Source organism: Antedon bifida, chromosome 4 (genome assembly GCF_963402885.1).
Source record: "Antedon bifida chromosome 4, ecAntBifi1.1, whole genome shotgun sequence".
In the NCBI taxonomy this organism is placed as follows: Eukaryota; Metazoa; Echinodermata; class Crinoidea; order Comatulida; family Antedonidae; genus Antedon; species Antedon bifida.
Genome location: NC_136229.1, coordinates 5991594 through 6017387, shown reverse-complemented (window position 1 = coordinate 6017387; position 25794 = coordinate 5991594). Strand labels below are relative to the sequence as shown.

Sequence of the window (25794 nt, the reverse complement as noted above, 5' to 3'; positions counted from 1 at the left end):
GTCCAATTTCATATAAGGAAGAATATTGTAAAGACATACTCACGTAATTACAGTAACTCACTTTCATAATTATGTTAATAAACTTCATTCAAATCAATCACTGATCTTTTGTATGAAATAACGTTACGTAACTTACCTTCATAAGTTGATTCTTCATTCGTAATGAACTCTGGAGACCAAACGAATGTTCCTTCAGTTTGATTATCGTCATACCCAATCCAAGCCCTTTCCAGTGAAACTATGTTATTTAAGATCCAGTCATTTTCTTCTTGACACGAAATAATCGCAAGATATCCTCCATACACATCTTGACAAACAGTACCACCTTCTTGATACGTCACCAATGACGTTGACTTCCCATAACAACTTGAAAATCTGATATTGTGAATCATACCTTCAGGACAGTCTGTGAAATAAACATTGCTTTATATTTTCATAGAAGAAACGTTAGACATGTATTGCAGTTCGTAACATTGTAAAACATAAGCATAATCTTTTTATATTGCATTTATCAAATTGTTTCCGCTTGTTTCAACATTTCTGTTACATATTATAACATTTTGTCAACTTGTTTTTTTCTAAATCTCATTGTCACAGCGGCGAAGTACATATGCCTATTTTGGTACTAATGCTACAAACTACAGCAAATTTACTGATTTTATTACAAGACAAACTTAGACCTCCTATGTTATACTGTAAAGTTTTTAAAAATGAAAAATGATCAATGAAAATCAATTGCTTGTTGTAATTGCCTAATATAAAACATACACTAAATTCACAGTATATCATATCATAGCCATTATATAAGTCTCCAGGTGGAATGCCATCCTGAGATGAGTAGTAGTAGTTAGTACACTCTTAATTGTTATATTTTTAATTAATTTATATGTAATTTGATTTTCTATGGACCAGAGATTCCGAAATAAAAGATTGAATGAACGAATGAATTAATTAATGAATTAACAAATTAATAAATAAATAAAAAGTCTTTCTCTCTATCAATGATAGATGTTAGTACCAAACGAGAACAGAACTATTGGGAACTTCGATTCATACAGTTGTTTAAGCTTTAGGCCTACTTACACGACACAGTTGCTGTGAATGAACACACAGCCGCATTCCCCGCTCTGTCATGCGCAGTATACGTAATGTTTACAGACGCCCTTGTTTCATTCTCAGGTATATTTATGACGTAGCCAGGCGAATGGGATTCATTGACAGACACTACGCATTCATTATCGTCCCATATAGGTGGTGTCCACGTCATTTCCGCTGACGTTTCATTCAAAGGTATAATTACGTATAAATCTTCTGAACAAGTTGACCCATGTGTTGGTTTAACTGTATCTTGAACTGAATTAATTAATACACATTTCATACATAGTAACAACACAATTACAAACAATTCCAATGTAGTCCTATACTGTTCTTATCATTAGTTAGTTGGCCTTTGGTTGCCAGACGTCTAAGCTAGACTATAACTAAACTGCAAACTTCGATTTTAACACCTTTTAAAACATCCTAGTTGGACTTTCCTAATATGGTTTTAAGAATACATGTGCAAGAACACAGGTGTAATTCTACTTACATTTTTCACAAATATAATACATCAATCTACTACATGGTAAATCGTTCCAATCACCGCCTTCAAAACGAATATGAACACAATTCTCTTCTTCATTTTCACTAGGTTCTCCGAGATTATAATCTATTTCGATACATAAAATATTACTAAATAATAAAAGAGTATATACTCTATGGCTCAAGATTTCATTTATGGGTGGATACGGCCTATGATTCGGCGTCATCTTTTATTTATTCTCTCAATATTGCCTAATATTGCAGAATAATTATTGTAAGCAAGCTGAACGCCCATTTATTAAAAAAAATTTAATTATTAAATTTATTTTCACAAGAAAAGAAATGATTAAATATAACAAAGGTTCTAGTCTAGGTTCTAGACGGAGTTTTAACTTAACATTAGTTAAAAGATAAATATTTTGGCACATATGGCGTTTCATATATATATATATATATAGTTCATCATGCGCATGGAGCTCCACCAGTATAATAATAATTATAATTCTCTATAATAACATCGAACAAAATGACTATACAGTATAAACAAAATGTATACAATACGTGGTTTGAGATACAAGTGCTTACTTGTATAGTTTGAACATTCACCGCCAGATTGAACCCACACCATGTCACCTTCTTCCTCGATATCATTTAAACCTATCCAAAAATTATAGCTTGGATGTTCATTATGAAGAAATGTGTTTTCCACTTGGTTCTTTACCACAACCAGATCGGCCCCAAGACTGATACAATTTTCTCGGGCATCAGTCCATGTTTTTTTCGACAGCATGTATTTATAACAACTATTGATGTACGGAGCCCAGTTGTTATCACACCATCCATTTACTGGAATAAAGAATGTTTATTTATTTAATTAAAAAATACAAAACACTAAATTTTCAAGCGACTGCAAACGTTATAAAACTAGTTTCTCTTTGTAGGGTTACATAACGCAATAAGTGTCCCTGGGATTACTTCATAATGTGAAATAATATAAACTATTAACATATCTTTTATTTCAAAATCCATGCTGAAGTATTTATATGTCCTTTATAAAAAAAATGTCTTTGAAATTACTAGGTATTATGGCGATTTAACTATAAACTAACTCAATTTTACAATACAAAGAGATATTTATAAATAGACATTTTTCATTATTAGAATGTTGATATGAAGAAATTTACTTTACATAATTATTATTAAGGAAATTACTTACCAGCTTTTAATATTGGCAAAATTACAAAGAATTGCCACAAAAGTGTCTGCTGCATGCGTAGCTGCATTTTGACCACAACTGCTAACACGACTGCTTCTGACTAACGGTAGTGAGCTAGCGAAACTAATTCAACCAATCACAAGCGACAACTATTCCACTCCTTAAGAGTCTCATAGCTTCTGATTGGTGCTTTTTACAAATCTATACACGCAATGTGTATTAATATTACGTTTCTTACAACCTCTTTGAATGTTGTAACAATAATCGCCATTGTGATAATGAAATACGATATCTTTAAAAACTGCGACTCAATCTTATCTAAAAATACATCATCATATTGCATGATAATTTATAGTAAATTATGGTGCGGCCATAAATTGTTTAAAACGACGATATAGTTAAAATGTATAGCGAATAGATCATATAGAATGTATACTGACGATGCCGATGTGATACTAAGTTCAGAGAAATGAGTAGGCTTTTATTGTTGTAAAACATATTCGAAATACCAATGAACTGACAAAATGAAAATAAACGCTAAACAAAACTTCGATATGGTAATTTATAGCACGACAAACGACATTAGCAAAAATGCGGACTAGGAAATAATGGTACTATTTCCGTCAATATGTTATCAAACTTCTGAACGAAAAATCACGGATTCTGATGAGGTAGGTACGCTGATAACAATTTGTACGGTTCTGGACCTCGGAGGAGAATTATATCCTTTTTACATTGGCTGTGTATTTGAAATATTCATATAGTAACCTTGATTCTAAAGTGGCATGCGCGATGTATGATGGGAAGGCCTATTGGGAGAAGTGCCACCACCATACCAGTATAATAAGTTTTTAGCACACTATTTTCGCACATTACACAAATACAATTAATTTACATTTTACCTATAAGAGTAAAAGGAAAAGAAATGTTTTAGGAATCGAAATGACATGACGAAATCTAACAGACTCTGAAGTGAGTACATAACAAATATTTTGCTAAAATCCGTATATTTATTCATTATTTCCAACAAACGGCGCAAAGCACCAATGATAGGTTGAATATAAAATATACATTAAAAATGCAAAAAAGGTAAAATTTAATTATTTTTATTTAAAATGTAAGAAGAAGAATAAAAAGAAGATAAAAATATCCAAGAATTATTTGATAAAAGACAGGAATAACTACTGTACAATGACGAAAGTTTACAAAAAAACACGTGTTATTTTACAAACATTAACGTGAGAAAATATATACCTGTGCTGATATCGGCAGATGAGCATACGGAAATAGGCTGGCTGTAATCTATTATAAGAAAAATAGTCAAATGTAATAATAATAATTATTATAAAAGATAATATTTTATCTGCTAGTATACCGTCATCCAATCTAAATATTGATATCATACATATAATTTTTTAAAAATTAACAAAATAACCTAATTTTTTGGTAAACAAATATGGTTTTTTTTAATATTTCATATTTCATAGAATTATGAAAAAAATCTTCATATATCTCTATGCTTTGCTGGTCTGGTATCATATATCAATACATATACATTTATTTTTGTTGAAAAATAATATCTAGTAAGGGAGAAAATTGGTCAGATCCTTGGTCTATTTTTGGTTTAAAAGTCTATTAATATGCAAATTAGATGATCTTTGACCTCAAAATTGACCTAAACATTTTTGTTTCGCTGTGATCGATGTTAGTACCAAGTATGCACCTTATCCAACAATTTTTCCTTTTTTTCATTCAGGGGTAGAGGCTAGCCTTCCGTCTAAATCACAAATTTGCCTGTTAAAAAAATTCTTCATCATACTACTGATCTGCTAATTCTCTGAAAAGCAATTTGCTATTACTTTTCATAGACATGATCTATCTTTGTATCTAGTGTATATTTCGTTTATGTTTATGAAGAAATAAACAAATATCTGCTAGAGTTATTGAAATAGCATCGTATAAAAAAAACTTACGTTTTTCACAAACAGCTATTGTTTTAAATTTACAACGGTTATTATTCCATTTTCCAGATAACGTTATGACAGTGCAGTGCCGGTCTGTTCCATGATCGGGCCTATTTATATGCCAGTCTAGTATAAATAATGATAAAATAATAACAATCATTATTTTCTAAAATACACAGTTAGTTTATCTTTTATTTTCATATTTAAAATAAAGAGCTTTTATTGCCAAAATATGAGAATATTTTCTCTTGTCCGTCTAGCATTCGAAAAATACCAAGATGCTCACCAATTATGTGTTTTAAGATAAGTTTTTTACTGATTTTAACGAAAATATCTAGATAATTTGTAAATTAATTTGTATGTATATCTTTGTTATGTATATATATTCTTATATACTTTTAATTAACTGCAATTTAGCCTCTTGGCTACGAATGCTATAAACGGCATGGTGTTTGATTTTGAAATAAAATGATATATATACTCATGCAAAAATGAAAATTTTAAGGACAGTTATTGTGAATTTATTTAATTATGATCTTATTTATGTTGAAACTAGATTTTAAATAATAACATTTTTTTTTCAGAAGAGCCTATAATATAACCATTCAAATGTGTGTATGATTCTTCGATATCAATGGAAACAATTAGAAACACGTTTTGAACTTTTCTGAATATATGTGTATGTATACAACTATGTTAGTAATATATAAATTGTTTAAAATATTATATGAATCATGAGATGTGTTAAGAACTGTAGAATGGCAAACAAATAACAACAAAATCTTGGTGATCTATAAATGTATAAATTGAAAAATAAAAGAAGACTAGATAATTTGATGATTAAGTTTACAATAATAACATATCTTAAGGTATATGCATAGATGTATGTTATATTGGTACATACATGTTTTCTACATTCCCATACTGCAAATAGTTTGGTTATGCTTTGTAGCATGTTACAAACTGAATACTGTAATTATGTAATATGCTGAATTAGATTAGATAATGTATAAATGTAAAAATCATAATGAATGAAAACATTTGAATGACGATGAAATAAAAGTGGAACACCCACAAACGACGACAAAAAAAAATAGTGCTAAGAAAATATGACAAAGGTAAATTACTTTCAAATGTTGATTCTTCATTCGTGATGTTTTCTGCCGACCAAACGAATGTTCCTTCAGTTTGAATATCGTCATACCCAATCCAGGCCCTTTCCAGTGAAACTATGTTATTTAAGATCCAGTCATTTTCTTCTTGACACGAAATAATCGCAAGATATCCTCCATACACATCTTGACAAACAGTGCCACCTTCTTGATACGTCACCAGTGACGCTGACTTCCCATAACAACTTGAAAATCTTATATTATAAATCATACCTTCAGGACAGTCTGTGGAAAAAATATTGCTTTTAGGCTAGGCAATCTATCTAAAAATGGCAAAATCTCAGGTTTACAACTAAATAAAGGAAAAACAATTGCCATGTGGTTAGGAAGATGGAAAATGAGGAAATGTAATCCTTTCAATATCAACTGGACATCTAGTGGTTTTAAAATACTTGGTGTATTCGTAGGCCATGATAAAGCTTTGTGTTATACAAAAAACTGGACCGAAAAAATCGAATCACTAAAGTATATACTCAATTCTTGGCGAAAAAGAAATTTGACTCTATTTGGTAAAGTTGTAATCTTAAAACAACTAGCTTTAGCAAAACTGATTTACATGGCAAGTATTTTAACAACACCTGAACATGTCATAAAACAAGTTGATAACATAGTATATGACTTTCTATGGGATAAAAAAGGAGAAAAAATAAAAAGGTCAACACTTATAAATGACTATTGTCATGGTGGAATAAAGGCACCGGATCTAAGATCGCAGGTGCAAGCACTACAAATATCATGGGCTAAACGTCTCTTTAACGACGAACCTTCAAAGTGGAAATACTTACCGACTATGTATTTAAATAATATCGGACCTCTAGATGTCCTTGAAAATATGTCTCATTATAATATAAAATGTTGTAAAGGTGTACCTAGTTTTTATCTAGATGTATTAAATGCATTAACTAAATATAATGAAATTGTATTAAAATGGCCATCAGGCTATGATGAAATATTAGAACAAAACATTTGGGGAAATAAATTTATAAGTTATAACAGCCTATCACTACTGTATAGTATGGCAAGCCTCAGCTGTCTGAAGTATTCAAAATATTATATTATTATATCATATTTTATTATATTATATATTGTATTGTAATGAATTATACGTTTTGCATTATATTACTTGGTTTTAGCATTATATTATATCTATTTCTAATATATTATGTGAAAAATGTAACAAATTATTGACTTTTTGTATTATATTATTCGGTTTTGGCATTATATTATGAACATTTACTATTATATTATTAATAAAATACATTATATTATAATATAATTGTATTATATTAAACGCATTTACCTTACTTTATAACATACAACATTATTATATTATACGGATTCGTTAGTTATATTATTATTTTGTATGATGTTTATTATACGTCACGACTTATTTCAGTTCTTCTAACTCTTTCTCTCCCTCCCCCTGCTCACTAACAATCAGCGGCAGAATCTGAATTGTGTGACTGTTGAAGAATAACTAATTATCTACTAGGGGATCTAGCCTAGACGTAGCTAGTTAGACAAGTGACCAAGGACCACCGGACAGCTACAACTAATACTACAATACAATAATACTACTACAATAACTAATACTGCTACTACCTAGGCCTAGCTAGTAGAGTACTAGGTAGCTACTACTAGGCTCTAGGGCGTATGTATGATGTTAACTACTAGGCCTAGGCCTACTAGTACTAGGCTAGGCCTAGACTTAAGTTGTAGTAGGCTAGGGCCGGGCCTGCTGCCTTAGGCTAGGCTACTACTACTACTAGGCAGTCAGCCCATGATGGGTACGAGTAAGCCAAAATTTTGGATAAGTAAACCAAAATTTGGGTACGAGCGAGTTGGCATGGGTACGGGTTGACCTGTATCCTTCTAGCTAATTGTACTAGGCCTAGGCCTCAAGTAAGTCTACGCTACCCAGTCCGGCTACAATATGGTTTATTTTGTTTTATAGCTTTATTGATAGCTGGGTTCAAATCTGGGTTGGGATGGCTTTTTCTCATTCAAAAACAGATTTCCTTATCATAATAAAATAATATATGAATTTATTTGTAATATTGTAATGTATACATAATATAAGTAATTGCCATTGCATTTATTATTATTTATTATATATTATACGGTTACCCCTTAATTATACTATAGTATAATTTCCTTGTTATATTTTACAATATTTTCTTCATAATTCTACAATTTTGTCTTTCACAGCACAAATTTATCATACTGAATCATCACACACCAAGTCTCATAAATTTCTACTGTATTTGTCCAAGCTACTCCAGCTACATGGTATTGCCTTGAGGCTAAACTACACGGTATACTGGCACTACCATTATTCCTGGCTCGTCAACCTGGACCACATAAGCACAGTTTCAGTTTCAGTTTATTTACCATTTCAATTTCTGAACATAAGAGATGAACAACTTATATGGATGGATAACCGTAAGAGCGAAGCTCGTTTACCGGTCACCCGTTAGTGCAGTAACATTACGGACAACATAAAGACAGGACAAAGGTGCAATACATGTGAACACTTGTGTTTGCAACCCCTTGGATAAAATAATATATTTATATAAAGGAGAAAGTTAGATATTATAATATTTCTTTTCGATCATACAATGATAATTTTAAAATTAATTAAATCCTAAGAAGTCATACTACTGATTCAAAATAGTGACTGACTTACACCCTGTGGTCAAGACTTGCTCTTATGCTTATTTCCTCCAACATACAGAGTACATAGGACTATTTTTATTCATAACTGTTGAATTGCATCCCAATACACAGTACCTATTGGTATTACAGTATAACTAAAAATACAAAGGCAACTAACACAGATAGTTCCATATATACAGTACTCTCTTATAAATAGATGTATCTCTCCAATCTACTCCCAACTACCTAATCTAATAATAGTACTATTGGCATACTACTATACACTTTGTAGACAAGAAGTAAGTTGTATACACCTAGAGGACTTATGGTAGTACAGTCGAACGCCCTCTCACTGGCCTGGTCAACATAATCTATACCTAGATTATTGCAGTAATTAAAGTACATTATTACAGAGATTTTTTTTTTGTTGCAGAAATCAAAGTTATGTGTATAGAAAGCAGTACTCGTATTAACAACTAAGCAGGTTGTACTCTTGAACGCAAACTGGCAGGATATTTTGAATATTTTTTATTGTTGAAATGAATAGAATCCTAACTTCATTTTCTACGAACTGGAGACGAAGACATATTATGACCCTTTTATTTAAATTTATTTGAATAGACCTCCATGTAAATTCATTAAAGGCTACATGATTGTTTTATATTTTAATATGTGATACTAATAGTAGAAAATTATTGTGTATAATGAGGACTAAGAATCTGATATTCACTTGCATTCTCATCTTTTTAAAATTTTATTTATAATGCTGGTAATGAGTTTAAAATTTAATTATATTGACTAGTTTTGATAATAATTATGTCCTTATAAATTCATTTACATTTCTTTTGTGTAATATAGTTCATATATTATGTATTAAATAAATTGGTAAGGCCCTGTACTGTTATTATTTAAGGAAAGTTTATATACACTTATTTTATGCCTACCAATATTAGTATAATTGTTTATATAAATATTTTGTCTAATTGCCTTGATTTTTTGTATAGGCCAATGGCATCAATGTTTTTCTCAAAGCAAATTAGCCTAATAATGCCACATTTAGACACATGATTCATTGATTTCTGATATTCTGTACTTGTGTATGCATTACTAAAATAACCTAGTAGTTAATATATTTCATTTGTAATGTATGTATAAACATTCATTTTTTTTTCACATTTTTAAATTTAAACATTATTACAATACCTACCTTTCTGATATTGTTACTATTGTATGATATTTTTTGAGGCAGATTGTTTTCAATAAAAAAAAATTTTAACAAACAATTATTTTGACTTATACTGTACTATGTTAGTTCAGGAGATGAAGTGTGTGTGGGCAGAATCTGGTGTGAGGTGTATATTTGTCACCTTAAGACCTAAATTAGATGTTTTCTGAAGAAAAGAAGTAAAAGGATACGCTTTCAAACAACTCCAAGAAGATTCACACAAAAATAATTACTTTCCAATAAAATAGTATAACAGTGTATATTACAGTACATTGAATAAACTCGAGCGGAAAAATAACGCACATAAAAAAACATTCATTTTCTTGTCGAAAGGTGCCCTCTCTAGTTTTCTATTAATTTATTAATAATTATTATTAATTAATGAGTAATATGAACATATTTTTAACATTCAATGCTGGAAACTGGTTCTACTCCTAACAAAGTTTCATACATCCAAATTTCATCAACGTATTCAAAGCACTTAAATAAATATCATTTAACATTACAAATCCAGGTTTTGATAGAATTTTGCTTAAAAACATATACAAAAAACATCGATAAAAAATACTTTTCGTATTCAAAAACATTTGATACTTGGTATAAATGTTCAATATAGGTTGCTCCATCCATATTGCAAAAAAAAAATAACTATCAAGCCATATCACTGATTTTTTAAATTTACGTTTTTACAAAATGTACACTTATGAAAGACTATACAATTCCAACTCATTTTTTTCAAGCTAATAACTATTTTGAAAAAACAACCAACAAAAAACGTTCATGAATGCAATTTTGTTTCTGTGAATAGAGCAACCTATAGTGAACATTTATACCAAGTATCATCTGTTTTTGAATACGAAAAGTATTTTTTATCGATGTTTTTTGTATATGTTTTTAAGCAAAATTCTATCCAAAACCCGAATTTTTTATGTTAAATGTGATATTTAATATTGAAGTGCTTTGAATACGTTGATGAAATTTGGAGGTATGAAACTTTGTTAGGAGTAGAACCAGTTTCCAGCATTGAATGTTAAAAATATGTTCATATTACTCATTAATTAATAATAATTATTAATAAATTAATAGAAAACTATAGAGGGCACTTTTCGACAAGAATATGAGTGTTTTTTTATGTGCGTTATTTTCCGCTCGAGTTTATTCAATGTACTGTAATATACACTGTTATGCTATTTTATTGGAAAGTAATTATTTTTGTGTGAATCTTCTTGGAATTGTTTGAAAGCGTATCCTCTTACTTCTTTTCTTCAGAAAACATCTAATTTAGGTCTTAAAGTGACAAATATACACCTCACACCACCAACCTCCAACACACCAGATGCCCACACACATTTCATATCCTGAACTAACATAGTACAGTATAAGTCAAATTAATTGTTTTAATTTTTTTTTATTGCTGCCTCAAAATATATTATACAATAGTAACAATATCATAATAATTTTTAAATTTAAAAATGTGAAAAAAACTTAATGTTTATACATACATTACAAATGAAATATATTAACTACTTGGTTATTTTAGTAATGCATACTCAAGTACAGAATATCAGAAATCAATGAATCATGTGTTTAAATGTGGCATTATTAGGCTAATTTGCGTTGAGAAAAACATTGATGCCATTGGCCTATACAAAAAATCAAGGCAATTAGACAAAATATTTATATAAACAATTAATACTAAGTAGGCATAAAATAAGTGTATATAAACTTTCCTTAAATAATAACAGTATAGGGCCTTACCAATTTATTCAATACATAATATATGAACTATATTACACAAAAGAAATAATGATTATCAAAACTAGTCAATATAATTAAATTTTAAACTCATTACCAGCATTATAAATAAAATTTTTAAAAGATGAGAATGCAAGTGAATATCAGATTCTTAGTCCTCATTATACACAATGATTTTCTACTATCACATATTAAAATATAAAACAAACATATAGCCTTTAATGAATTTACATGAAGGTCTATTCAAATAAATTTAAATAAAAGGGTCATAATATGTCTTCGTCTCCAGTTGTTGCAAAGAAGTTAGGATTCAATTCATTTCAACAATAAAAAATATTCAAAATATCCTGCCAGTTTGCGTTCAAGAGTACAACCTGCTTAGTTTTTAATACGAGTACTGCTTTCTATACACATAACTTTGATTTCTGCAAAAAAAAAAATCTCTGTAATAATGTACTTTAATTACTGTAATAATCTAGGTATAGATTATGTTGACCGGGCCAGTGAGAGGGCGTTCGACTGTACTACCATAAGTCCTCTAGGTGTATACAACTTACTTCTTGTCTACAAAGTGTATAGTAGTATGCTAATAGTACTATTATTAGATTAGGTAGATTGGAGAGATACATCTGTTTATAAGAGAGTACTGTATATATGGAACTATCTGTGTTAGCCGCCTTTGTATTTTTAGATATAATACCAATAGGTACTATGTATTGTATGATAAAAAAGAAATATTATAATATCTATCTTTCTCCTTTATATAAATATATTATTTTATCCAAGGGGTTGCAAACACAAGTATTCACATGTCTTGTTATGTATTGCACCTTTGTCCTGTCTTTATGTTGTCCGTAATGTCACTGCACTAACGGGTGACCGGTAAACGAGCTTCGCTCTTATGGTTATCCATCCATATAAGTTGTTCATCTCTTATGTTCAGAAATTGAAATGGTAAATAAACTGAAACTGAAACTGTGCTTATGTGGTCCAGGTTGACGAGCCAGGAATGATGGTAGTGCCAGTATACCGTGTAGTTTAGCCTCAAGGCAATACCATGTAGCTGGAGTAGCTTGGACAAATACAGTATGATAAATTTGTGCTGTGAAAGACAAAATTGAAGAATTATAAAGAAAATATTGTAAAATATAACAAGGAAATTATACTATAGTATAATTAAGGGGTAACCGTATAATATATAATTAATAATAATAAATGCAATGGCAATTAGGGCCTAGGTACTATTACAAATAAATTCATATATTATTTTATTATGATAAGGAACTCTGTTTTAGAATGAGAAAAAGCCGTCCCAACCCAGATTTGAACCCAGCTACCAAAAAAGCTATAAAACAAAATAGACCATATTGTAGCCGGACTGGGTAGCGTAGACTTACTTGAGGCCTAGGCCTAGTACGATTAGCTAGAAAGAAGGATACAGGTCAACCCGTACCCATGCCAACTCGCTCGTACCCAAATTTTGGTTTACTTATATCCAAAATTTTGGCTTACTCGTAACCATCATGGGCTGGCTGCCTAGTACTAGTAGTAGTAGTAGTAGTAGCCTAGCCTAGCCTAAGGCAGCAGGCCCGGCCCTAGCCTACTACAACTTAAGTCTAGGCCTAGCCTAGGCTAGTACTAGTAGGCCTAGGCCTAGTAGTTAACATCATACATACGCCCTAACCCCCCTAGAGCCTAGTAGTAGCTAACCTACCTAGTACTCTACTAGCTAGGCCTAAGTATTAGCAGTAGTAGTTATTGCATTAGTAGTATTATTGTATTGTAGTATTAGTTGTAGCTGTCCGGTGGTCCTTGGTCACTTGTCTAACTAGCTACGTCTAGGCTAGATCCCCTTAGTAGGCCTAGGCTAGGCCAGCTAGTACGTAGTATAGTTATTCTTCAACAGTCACACAATTCAGATTCTGCCGCTGATTGCTAGTGAACAGGGGGAGGGAGAGAAAGAGTTAGAAGAACTGAAATGAGCCGTGACGTATAATAAACATCATACAAAATAATAATATAACTAACGAATCCGTATAATATAATAATGTTGTATGTTATAAAGTAAGGTAAATGGGTTTAATATAATACAATTATATTATAATATAATGTATTTTATTAATAATATAATAGTAAATGTTCATAATATAATGCCAAAACCGAATAATATAATACAAAAAGTCAATAATTTGTTACATTTTTCACATAATATATTAGAAATAGATATAATATAATGCTAAAACCAAGTAATATAATGCAAAACGTATAATTCATTACAATACAATATATAATATAATAAAAAAATGATATAATAATATAATATTTTGAATACTTCAGACAGCTGAGGCTTGCCATATATGTGCAATATTTATATACAGTACTATAAAAAGATTGTTTGAATGTGTGCTGTCTTATATTAACAACTTCTTCTATGATAGTATTTTATTATATTATATAATAATAAATTTTGTATATACATTATGGAATGAACAAAGATTGAATGAATAAAGATGGGAGAGACCCATAAAAGATAAAAAAAAAAATCTATCTAAAAACAGTCTAAAGTGAAACAAATTGCAAACAGAGATTTTTCTTTTTTAAATAGTCACATATGATGAAGAGATCAAAATTTGAGCACCACACTTCTGTCACTCATCCCGATGAAATGCAAATTAGCTTAAATATGCAAATTAGGGTGCTTTCAAATACGGCTATGAAAAAAATCAACTCTCTAGCATTAGGCCTAGTGGTTTTCGAGATATGGGACGACTGTAATTTCACCTCCTTATTTACATATATATAACTTGTACTGCTAATTTGCATACTTTCGAGGTGTGTGACAAAGGTGTGATTTTGCGAATTACAAAGTGGTCCTATGCTGGCTATTAGGAACCTATATCTGGGTCATTTGAGGGCAAAACAAAGTATCTACAGATATTTTGTACACAAACATTGCGAAATGGGTTTGAGGGTCAAATGTTGTACTTCCGGTCATTTTTCGTAAAATGTTTCATTAGAGCATTCTGAATAAATCAGTGAAAAAATCAACTCTTTCGGACTAGTAGTTTTTGAGATATGGTAACCCTGTAATTTCACCATAATTTGCATATTTAAGCTAATTTGCATATCATCTAGGATGAGTGACAGTGTGATGCTCAAATTTTGATCTCCTTATCATATGTGACCATTTAAAAAAGAAAAATCTCTGTTTGTAATTTGTTACACTCAAAATAATAGATTGCTATAGCCTATTTATATTTTAGAGAATTAACAATACGTTATTTGTGTTTCAGTTACAGTTTCAGGATCTAACATTGTAAAAATCTAAAATTCTGTGTACCATGGCTTTTTTTAATCAACCTTAATCTTTCATGTTTTGGGGAACAATACAACTTTAACCTAAAGCATAGTTTTTATTTGTAAATTAGAAGAAATTGACACGACTAGCGTTTTGATTCGTAGAAATAAAAACTTGAAGCCCGCCCACTTACATGAAACCTTAGCTGTGAATGAACACGCAGCAGACGGATTTCCTGCCCTGTCATGCGCAGTATACGTAATGTTAATTGACGCGCTCCTTTCTTCCTCAGGCATATGAATGACGTAACCAGGTGAATGCGATGCATCGACAGATACTACGCATTCATTGTCTTCCCATGTAGGTGGTGTCCACGTCACTTCTGCTGACGTTTCATTCAAAGGTATAATTACCTGAATGTCTTCTGGACAAGTTGACCCGTATGTTGGTTTAACCGTATCGTGAACTGAAATAATTAAAATACATTTTTCATTTACTAAATAATATCTTTTATTTTCACAGTTTTCGGATTTTTGGCCGGGTTCATAGCAACTGATTTTTTATTTTATTTTTATGGTTTAAAGGACAATAGACAGATAAAGTCATCCCGTATGTTTAAAACACCATATATACATAGAATAAATTCATTTTTGGCATTACTTTCAATTCGTTTTGGGGAATAAGAAAAATGTACATTCTTAAATTAAAACAAACCTGCAAACTTCAATTCAACCAAGGTTCGATTTTATTCAACTCATTCATTATTGTTTTTGTCAAACTAACACGTTTTTAGTATTAATCAATACTTTAAATTATGGATTACAATTGGTGTTAATATTATAATACAGGTGTACGAATACAGGTGTTATTCTACTTACATTTTTCACAAATATAATTTATCGGTTCGCTACATGGAAGAAAGTCCCACCACCAATCACTGAGGGGAATAAAATAAACACACTTCTCTTCTTCAGTTGTAATAGATCCACCAGGAAGAAAATCTATTACGATAATAGAAATAAAATAAAACAAAATAATACAAAATTGTATTAGGTTAAAGATTTCGATTTATGGATGGATTTAGGGCCGATGATGGGTGGATTTAGGGCCGATGATGGGTGGATTTAGGGCCGACGATGAGGGCCTCATGAGATTATTTCGAATAATATTACCGTACCTATTTTGAGTGGTAAATCTTGGTTCTGACGCAACGCAAGTAATTTGACCAATTACGCAATGGATCATCCATAAAACTGGATGATTGGTGCGCATACGCGCGCACGGATCATCCATAAAACTGGATGATTGGTGCGCATACGCGCGCACGTCCATGCGTTACTTTCTAGTGTGAATCAACCTTCCAACAGTATCAAACTTGGACATGTATTCTTGTAAATAAATCTTCTTTACGATATAAATTTGATTAGTGAAGACTAAAATGTTACTATTCCCTGATTAAATCAAAATAAATGATTATATATAACACAAATAATACAAGCAAAGAATATAAATAGACATCTATCTTTTTTAAATGTTTATAAAAGATGCACATATTTAATTTATTTACATTTTCAGGTTGTAGACATGTTATATATTCTAAATGATGATTTCCCTCTATTGTGGTGTGATTATAGTAGATAAAGCAAAACGTACTTGTATAGTTTGAACATTCACCGCCAGATGGAACCCACACCATGTCACCTTCTACCTTCAAACCTATCCAGAACAAATAACCTGTATGTAGACTATTAAGAAAATCGTGTTCCACTTGATTCTTTACCACAACCAGATCAGCTCCAAGACTGATACAGTGTTCCCGGGCATCATACCAGTTTTTAAACGACAACACGTATTTATAACAACTATCGTTGTACAGAATCCAACCGTTATTACATCGTCCCTCTTCGAATACTGAAAAATATAATTTGATTGCTTTAAAGGCCGATACACACTGAACAATCTACACACGAATCAACGTACGCGGCAAGCGTCAAATCGAACCGTAAATTTGACGCGACGAACAATTTCAGTGTGAACATCAAAGCGAATGTGACGATTGTAGGCGTCAGTCGATTTTTAACTTCAAAGCGATGAATTCGAATATCACGCGAAGTCTAGATCTCCGGTCCGCTAGAGTTGTTCCATCAGGAAGTTGTAAATGTAAACTCTCTGGTTCCATAGTCATCTTTTTCAATCTTCGTTCGAGTTGCTACGATTTTGCGCTTCGCTTCGCGTGTGAATGCTCAGTGGTAACCGGCCTTTATAAAAATGCATTTCATTGTTTTAATACAGAATACACAAAAGTGAATTTTCAAGTGAATGACATATGGAAGTCGTTACTCACATGCTCGTACTGTAAATGAACAAGTTGACGGATTCCCTGCTCTGTCATGCGCAGTATATGTAACGTTAATATATGCACTTCTTTCATCTTCAGGTACAGTTATGACGTAACCAGGTGAATGCGATGCCTCGACAGATACCACAACTTCATTGTCTTCCCAACTAGGTGGTGTCCACGTCACTTCCGATGATGTGTCAGAAGATAATAGATTGACCTCAATGTTTTCTGGGCAAGTTGACCCAAATGTTGGCGCTATCGTGTCTTCCAGAACTAAATAAAATTATTAAAGGTTCTAACGTTGATAGTAGTCATTTATTTATTTAAAAACCTATTTATCAGGTATAGATATTGCACCTGTTTAACATGGTTAAACAATATTTATAAAAAGACATTAAAAACTTACAATAAAAACCAATACAACCTAAAAATCAAAATACACAGACAGAAAATATTTACAATGTTTTAAAATTAAAGGGGAAAACTGGATTTAAGCAAAATGGTAATGTAGTGAGAATTTACTTTGAAAAGAAATAAGATATCATAAAAAATCATTAACGGGAAAACAATAAAAGTCAACAAATTTAACAACACTACACTGTAAAATAGTGTTTAGATAGATGTATTTTGTACTCCCTTTTCCCACACGTTTAGCCTTAAACATGTTTAGATATGAACATGTTTAGGTTCTAAATATATTCTAAACATGTAGTCTGTATCCAACTCAACACATCAGTGACGTGTTGATTGATAAACATGTGGAGCAATATAAAGACACGTTTAGGTTTTAAACGTGTTTAATTTTCCATGTTTGGAGCTCATGTGTGGAGCTTTTTCCCGTCACAGTAAAATCATATACACGCAATGCTAAACACGTATCTAAACATGTTGACTGAACATAATAGTGACAAGTTGACTGCTAAACGAGTGGAGGAAAACAACATGTAGCTGTAAACACGTTTAGGTTTTAAACACACTAAACATGCAACTCATGTTTGAAAGCTAAATGTGTAGAAAAGGTGGGTACAAAATAGGTGTTTAAGATCGAAACACTATTTTTACGGTGTAGTTTTTATTTACAGAAGCCATTTTAATCAAGGCAATCTGGATGGCCTTGTTAGTCGCGTGCAACGCGACCCTACAGCTCACTATGTCGGTGGGTTGGTCGGTAAACACTCACTTGAGCACGCGACTGCAGCCATGTATATGGCCTTGTTTTCATTACGTAAGAGACTAGCATCATTTTAACTAGAGACAAAGGCCGTGAATTCTCTTCTTTTGGCGACAACGAGAGATTCAGTTCGGAATTCAGATTTACGCCGATATGAAGGTGGTTGGTATGTATCATAGTAAGTGTTGACGTCACGACCTGACGTCAAATATAACAAATCTTTTCTTGTCCTATAATGTCATAGTTTATGCCACGAAATGCCGTAACCTATGACGTAATCTATATACGCGTTCTTATTAGTTAATAATTTGTAGTAGGCCCAAATATCATGTAGATTAAAAATAAAACAGGCAATATTTTTTTCCTATGAAGTTAAGAAATCATGAATAATTCATTACCTTAATTATTTTCTATTATAAAGAATTGCAAGATAGCTGATCTACTTCCTAAATATACTAAACCTAACCCTCTAAATAATCTCTCTCAACTATTAAAAATCATGTTTTTCTTGATAGACATCGAACCGAGGGCTCCAGTGTAATAGGGTAAAGCCTTTACCACTAGACCAAACATTTCGGTTTGGCAAACACTGCTTCCACAAAGTATTTAATCTCCCTCCATGCTTATATAGTGCCCTCTATAATGTCCCATACTATGTCATAATTATTCTAATGAATAATTAATGATGATAAAAAAAAATAATAATGCTGCCCGGAAACTAGTGCTTCTACCGGTATTCATGAGTAGCCTATAGTAGCTGCTAATATATGTTACACACATTATATAATTCCCCTAAACAGGGTCATACCAGAAAGATTAATCATAAAAAAGCCCAAAGGTTACTGAATGTGGGACCAGTTTGGCTTCTTTATATACCATGGACCAAATATCACTAAATTTGTTGGATAGGTCACCAACTTACATGGTTAAATACCTATAACGCGCCATATAAAAACCACCGTAATCAATATGCTCCTCTGTCTACTTACATTTTTCACAAATAAATTGTCCTCCATCTTCATGACATATTATATCGTGCCAGCCGTTGCCTCCGAAAAAAGCAATACAGTTTTCTCCTGGACCGTAGGGTTCGTTTTCCGCAAAATCTGAAGCATTAAATATTATAAAATTCAGATAAGAGTTTGGTAGGCCTGGGTGTGACAGGCGTGCCAAAGGCGGAAAATGCCTACTCATTTTCACTTATTAAAGAACGCACGAATTGATTATATTCTTTGAGTATAACATAGATATAATTTTAATATCTCTATGATTATAAACATCTTACGATATTTATTCTCTTATCGATATCTAGAGTAAGTATAATAAATTATGAATTTATAAATATCGGGAGATTTCTTTTTTTTTAGTTTATTCAAAATATCGAGAGAAATATTGCATTTTAATGGGAGAGTGGGATATGACTCAAAATGTCGGAAGACTTCTACTAATCGGGAGAGTTTGGAGCAACAATTCTCGTGCAACGTTTAAGCTAATCACTTGCCTCTGAAGCTTTTCGCTTCGCTGATTTTAATGCGAATCGGTTTAGGTTCTTACTTGTAAAATTAGCTTGATCACCATTAGACCACACCATAACACCCTCTTCATCAATATCATTTAGGCCAATCCATATAAAAAAAATATTTTCAACTGCAGGTGGAATTAATTTGAATACAAAGTCATTTTCCGCTTTGTTCTTAATATCGACAAGGTCTGCTCCAAGCTGGGCGCACTCGTTATTAGCACCAGACCAGTTTCTCGATAATGACAAGTATTTGTAGCAACTGTCGCCGTGTAAACTCCAACCATTATTGCATCGCGACTCATCAAATGCTTGAAACAAATCATGAAATAGAACTTTTGTGAGCTAAGATTTTAACGACATCATTACATTATTTAAAAACAATATAGGCCTAAAGCACTGGAACACCGCTAAATACCTACAAATACAACTCAAAGGGTAAAACATTAGGTGAGGTACATCATCATTATTATTACTATTATTATAGATAGGTTATTGATATTAATTTCAATAATTTGACAAAATAATATGTCCCTTGATGCCGATGATATAAAAATGAGTTTGTATTTTAAGAAGATTTTCGTTGACAAGTTGACAAAGGTACAATCCAATTAATTGATTGTTGAGATTTTGAAGTAATCATGCAGATTTAAGTATTTCCTACCTAAATAATAGTAAGTATGTGTACCAAAACATACCACCACAAACAGAACTATATATCAACCAATGAATTGCGAGTCATACCATCGGTACTGTACTTACATGCTATCGCAGTGAAAGAACACGTGGCTGGATTCCTCACTCTGTAATGCGCAGTATACGTAACGTTAATATACGCACTTCTTTCATCTTCAGATACAGTTATGACGTAACCAGGTGAATGAGATGAAGTAACAGATACTACGCATTCGTTGTCTTCCCAAGTAGGCATTGTCCACGTCACTTCCGCTGACGTTTCATTAGAAGGTATGACGACTTCAACGTTTTCAGGACAAGTTGATCCGTTTGTTGGTGCTACTCCATCTGTAATTAAATACGTTAAATGAATATGAATAATCTGAATAAACCTGAAAAATTGTTTAATATTTAAATGTACATGTCAAAAAGAAAATATCTAAGCTATCGATACAATAATTGAAAACAGCTCCGTAATATAAAAATAAGGTATAATGGAAATAATAACTGTACTAGTAGTTACTACAAAGTTATGTAAGAATGTAATAAAGTAATTGAATTAAGTTTAGGCTTAACACATAATTGTAACACAGCTGCTATGATAGTATGCTATATATGAAATAATGTTAAACATAAAATCATACCTATAATAAGGCCATACATCATAAAACTAGACAACAAACACTATACTAAAATCAAAATATGATAGAAATAAATGTATTAGGGTAAAACATAGACTGAAACACACGGTCAAACATATAAGTAAACAAACAAATGTAAATGGCCAACATAGTAAGAACAGCATTTTAAGGTTTAGAAATAGTGGGATGAAACAAATGCAATACAAGGCCAAAACATAAAATGTAGCATATAATACAGACATGTTAAACTGATTCGTGAAGGTAAATAGGTTTATTAATGTGTGTATGGGTGTAATGTAAGGTCAAAACAAAAAAAAGAAACATACAAATTGTGTGTACTGATTTAAAATTTAATAAAAGAAACAATTTGCTCTAAATGTAAAATGAATCAAACCAAAATGTTGGCTACTTTTGAATACATTTCTTAATATAGAGTAAATTTAAATGGTAAATATTCGTACTTTTAAAATAACTTGCAATAACCATAAAATGTACGTTTTTAAAGCATACTTTTGCTACATCGATTTTATGTATATATTTATAGATATAGTCCCTTTTAACTACTTTATTGAATTTTATTGTTTTTATATTTTTACAAACATTTATGTATAATATATATAATCCAAAGGCAAGTTACTGAAAAAATGACAATTCTGTGGGTATCAGTGGCTGGATCTCAATATATTTTTGTATAAGGTACCGTATAACAGAATGAATAAATGTGGGTGACCCCTATACAAAAGAGAAAAAAAAAACAGCTCCGTAATATAATCGGCGATAGTCTCACCCGAACAAAAGCTGTATATTATTCCAATAATGAAAGCATGTTTATGATTAAACCCGTATATCAATATTTTTGTTCTTACGCAGTGCTTAAGTAACAAGATTCAACTATAGTAGGCCTATAAACAACCCGCTTTTTATCTGAAAAAATGTACTTTTTCATCCAACGTGAAAAAGTATATATAAATATTTCCTTAGAATATTTGAAAACTGAAGCTTTTTTTTTCTTGGCTAAGGAAGTTTTATAACCTAAAGCCATGCGCCCATATATGGTAGTGACATAATATTCATATATCACATCACATGTTTTTGTCACATATGTTTGAAATAAAAAAATATCACTAAAATATACCTGAACAACCAAGAACTTCAAATCTTATACTAATGTGATTATTCCAAGCTGTTGGGTGAATACGAATGTAACGAGCAATCACTGGTTTTGGAAACAGATTAGGAACTTGAGAATTACGATTTGTGTTTCCAACAAATTCCTAAAAATAGAAAAACAAATACAAAAGTAGTTTAAAATTTAATTAAAACACACAATTTTATAATGAAAACAACTGCTTAATTAATTTGAAGACGATCATACAAATTATAATGCACTTATGTTTTGGGTGATTAGCTTAGGTATTATTTTACCTTTTAAATATATGTAGGCGCTATCATGCTAACAAACAAACAAACATACAAACAAAGTAAATACTATACTTGACAACATTTTGCCAAGTAACAAACACACGCGATCGACTACATAATACCTCCTTGGCGGAGGTCAATTACATATACCGGTATTTGAATAATTTGGAGACATACAGTAGAGTCGTTAAAATAAATAAGAGAAACTTACCATAGTAGTATCATTGGCTTCAATAATGTCTTTAAAGTTGTTACCATCGATACTGTACAACACTTCAAAAGTCGTAACCCATTGGTCATATGTCCCATTACGTCCTTGTGTAATCACTCCAGTCACCCTTTTTAGAGCACCAATATCAGCTTGTATCCATTGGTTTTGATCACTTGATAGTGCAGACCAAGCACCAATATTACCGTTCCTTGGAGTCATATTAAGTCTGCCATATGCAGATCCGTATCGTGCATTCCATTCAGTCGATGCTGTAAGTGTAATTGTTCCGTCTTCTACTCCCAAGGGATCCGTACAGAACTTTGTTTTAACTAATTGTACCATAGTAAAATAGGAATGCATGTTATCTTAAACATTAATAATAGCAATATTCACATAGTTAACTGTGAAGGTCTCCAACATAAAAGAGTTTAAATATTAACATAAACATTTGCCTAAGTGATTTACCTGTAAAATCGAAGTTTGTCACACAAAAAATGTATTGATAGTCATAATGTGTTACAATTGGTTTATTTACCTGCTGGGCAGCCAAGAATTTCAAACCTCATACTAATGTAGTTGTTCCAAGTCAATGGATGGATTCTAATAAATCGTGCATGTATTTCAAATGGAAATACATTGGTAACTTGTGTATCTGTATCTGTATTGCCAACAAACACCTACAAATAAATACAAGAATATGCTACTAATCATATAAATCCTTAGCGCATTCTTCATTGGTAAACTATTTGTCTTACTTACCTTCGATGTTCCAACAGTAGTTATTGTCTGCCAGTTAGAACCGTCCATGGCATGCAAGACTTCATATGACTTAACCCATTGATCATAATCTCCATTACGCCCTTGGGTTACTACACCAGTCACTACTTTCACTTCATTAAGATCAACTTGAATCCACTGATTACGATCATTGGTTTTGGCTGTCCATGCACCAATGCCATCGTTATCAGGTTCAATATTCAATCTACCACGACGAGCACCGTGTTTTGCAGTGTATTCACTTGAAGCACGGATGTTTTCCGATGGAATTTCTGATGATTCTATGCCAAGTTTTGAACCAGTGCAATTAGACATTGCTGAAAAGATAAATGGGAATATTCAATAAAAAAGAGAAACACTTAGTTACACCATGCGTGCATAATTCCAGATCCCTTGTCAATGTCCATACATTTTTTTCTGGAATATTTTGAGAAGCTCTTATACGTTTCCTATGTATTGCTCTATTTTGATATAGCTATTATACCGTACGTCTATTAACAACAATTTAGATAACCAAATCAAATTTGAAAAATGTGGATTATGCACTTACTTCACGAAATCATAACTTTCCAAAAGTACATTTAAACTGAAAGTCAAAACTTACCATAAGATCCCACAAGTAGAAAAATTATTGGGATGGTAAATTGCAACATCTTCATTGTATAAGCCTATGTAACACTAAGCGCGCCCAGAAACTTGACGAAATACTTCAAGAAATGCAGAGAGCAACATGTAGAGGGTGTGCTATTTTTAAACGTTTCGAAAATCAGAGAACCGTTCGTACAAAAATACACGAAGATGCCTCGCGTCATAGAAATGTGTGTTAGGTCTTGCTTTGAACTATTCCATCTTTTATATGTTTTTACGGAGTTCTGCACACAAGTGTTTGTAGCAGTCTATACATGAAAGGAATGTTACCGGTATATAATATGGTTAATGTTAGCAGTAACGACTGTCCAATACTGATCAAGAAAGAGTGAAATTACTGTGTAATGTCACTCTTAAGAAAGTTTTATAACCTAAAAGCCCTGTCTACACTATCAAACCAGTTTGACAAAAAAATGTGATGTGCTCAAATATGATATTGACATAATATTCATATATCACATCACATGTTTTTGTCACATAAACTTTGATAGTGTAGACAGAGCTGTTTACTCTGCTTTTAATGATATAATGAATAATTGACGAAGTGCGCGTAATAAATATTTTAGTTCAAAAACATCGATGCTGAGTAACCCCATTATGGCAGAAAAAACCCGTGGGGAGCGCGGGTTACTGCTAGTTATTACTTAAAATAATAAATACATTATCGGTATATTTTTTTCTGTTTTTTTATTTTAGTGGGAGAAGACACGAAGACTCCTGATTTGCTCTCGAGAGAGTTTAGAAGTCTGGATACCTTACGCTCCTATCTCAACATATCCGAAGAGATACCTTTATATAGATAATTTAGGCATAATTGTCACTTTGATTGGTGGTGGTCACTATTAAAGTAGAGGGTAATTTTCCCCGTATCCCCATAGGGAAGTGCCCCACCGGAGGTGCTTGCCGGTCGTGGACGACCAATGTCTTTACTTTTTTGTACATAATGTTTGTTGTATGTATGTACATGTAGGTGCATTTAAATAATAGTTACCAAACTGACAAGCACTCGCTTCTTTTTGGTGTACTGTTGGGTGTTGTTGTTGTTGTAAATGTAATTGAAATTGTAAATATACTAAACACATCATTCATGGTTTTATCTTCTCTCGTCTTGATTATTGCAATTCTCTGTTTTATGCCCTTCCGAATTTTCAAATTAATCGTCTTCAACGACTACAGAACTCGGCTGCTCGTATCATTACGTTCACTAACCGTCGCTCTCACATTACACCTGTTCTTCGAGAACTTCACTGGCTCACCATTGACAATCGGATCAAATTTAAAATCTTGATCCTTACATTTAAAGCACTTCTTTTTAACCAACCTGCTTACATTCGTCAATTAATCACCATTTATGTTCCTGGACGGACTCTTAGATCATCTAATGATTTCTTACTCTCTGTTCCTCGCATATCTACTAAAACATTTGGTCATAGATCGTTTTCTTTTGCAGCACCCACACTCTGGAATTCACTCCCCGCACAAATTAAACACTGCTCTTCTGTTGCCTTATTTAAAAGATTGCT

General features: G+C 31.9%; 2 protein-coding genes across 2 annotated transcripts in view; both read right to left on the bottom strand.

Annotated features, from left to right (window-relative positions):
* LOC144841287 (uncharacterized) overlaps nt 1-20067 on the bottom strand; it is a 31817-nt gene extending 11750 nt beyond the window's left edge. Inside the window, exons 1-9 of the mRNA XM_078697563.1 lie at nt 19933-20067; nt 19368-19484; nt 17211-17480; nt 16520-16777; nt 15745-15867; nt 15060-15332; nt 5889-6158; nt 4771-4887; nt 4052-4099 (exon numbers count right to left, since the gene is read on the bottom strand). Of these exons, the coding sequence (XP_078553689.1) occupies nt 4052-4099; nt 4771-4887; nt 5889-6158; nt 15060-15332; nt 15745-15867; nt 16520-16777; nt 17211-17480; nt 19368-19484; nt 19933-19969 (1513 nt within the window). The 5' untranslated portion in view covers nt 19970-20067. The remainder of the gene's footprint in view (nt 1-4051; nt 4100-4770; nt 4888-5888; nt 6159-15059; nt 15333-15744; nt 15868-16519; nt 16778-17210; nt 17481-19367; nt 19485-19932) is intronic.
* LOC144841459 (uncharacterized) lies at nt 19993-20925 on the bottom strand. Its single transcript, XM_078697790.1, has 3 exons — nt 20660-20925; nt 20084-20208; nt 19993-20025 (listed from the first exon to the last, which is right to left on the bottom strand). Exons 1-3 carry the CDS (start codon nt 20826-20828, stop codon nt 19993-19995), a joined length of 327 nt encoding a protein of 108 aa, XP_078553916.1. The 5' UTR covers nt 20829-20925.
* Between the last annotated feature and the right edge of the window lie 4869 nt (nt 20926-25794).

Excerpts from the sequence above, each read along its gene's own strand:
- LOC144841459 (XM_078697790.1), bottom strand. The coding sequence starts at position 20,828 with ATGCCTACTTGGGAAGACAACGAATGCGTAGTATCTGTTACTTCATCT. Across the intron at positions 20,209-20,659 it reads TTCTTTCACTGCGATAGCAT|CATTTGATGAGTCGCGATGC; the intron begins GTAAGTACAGTA and ends ATTTGTTTCAAG. Across the intron at positions 20,026-20,083 it reads CCCAGCTTGGAGCAGACCTT|TTGAAAATATTTTTTTTATA; the intron begins GTCGATATTAAG and ends TTCCACCTGCAG.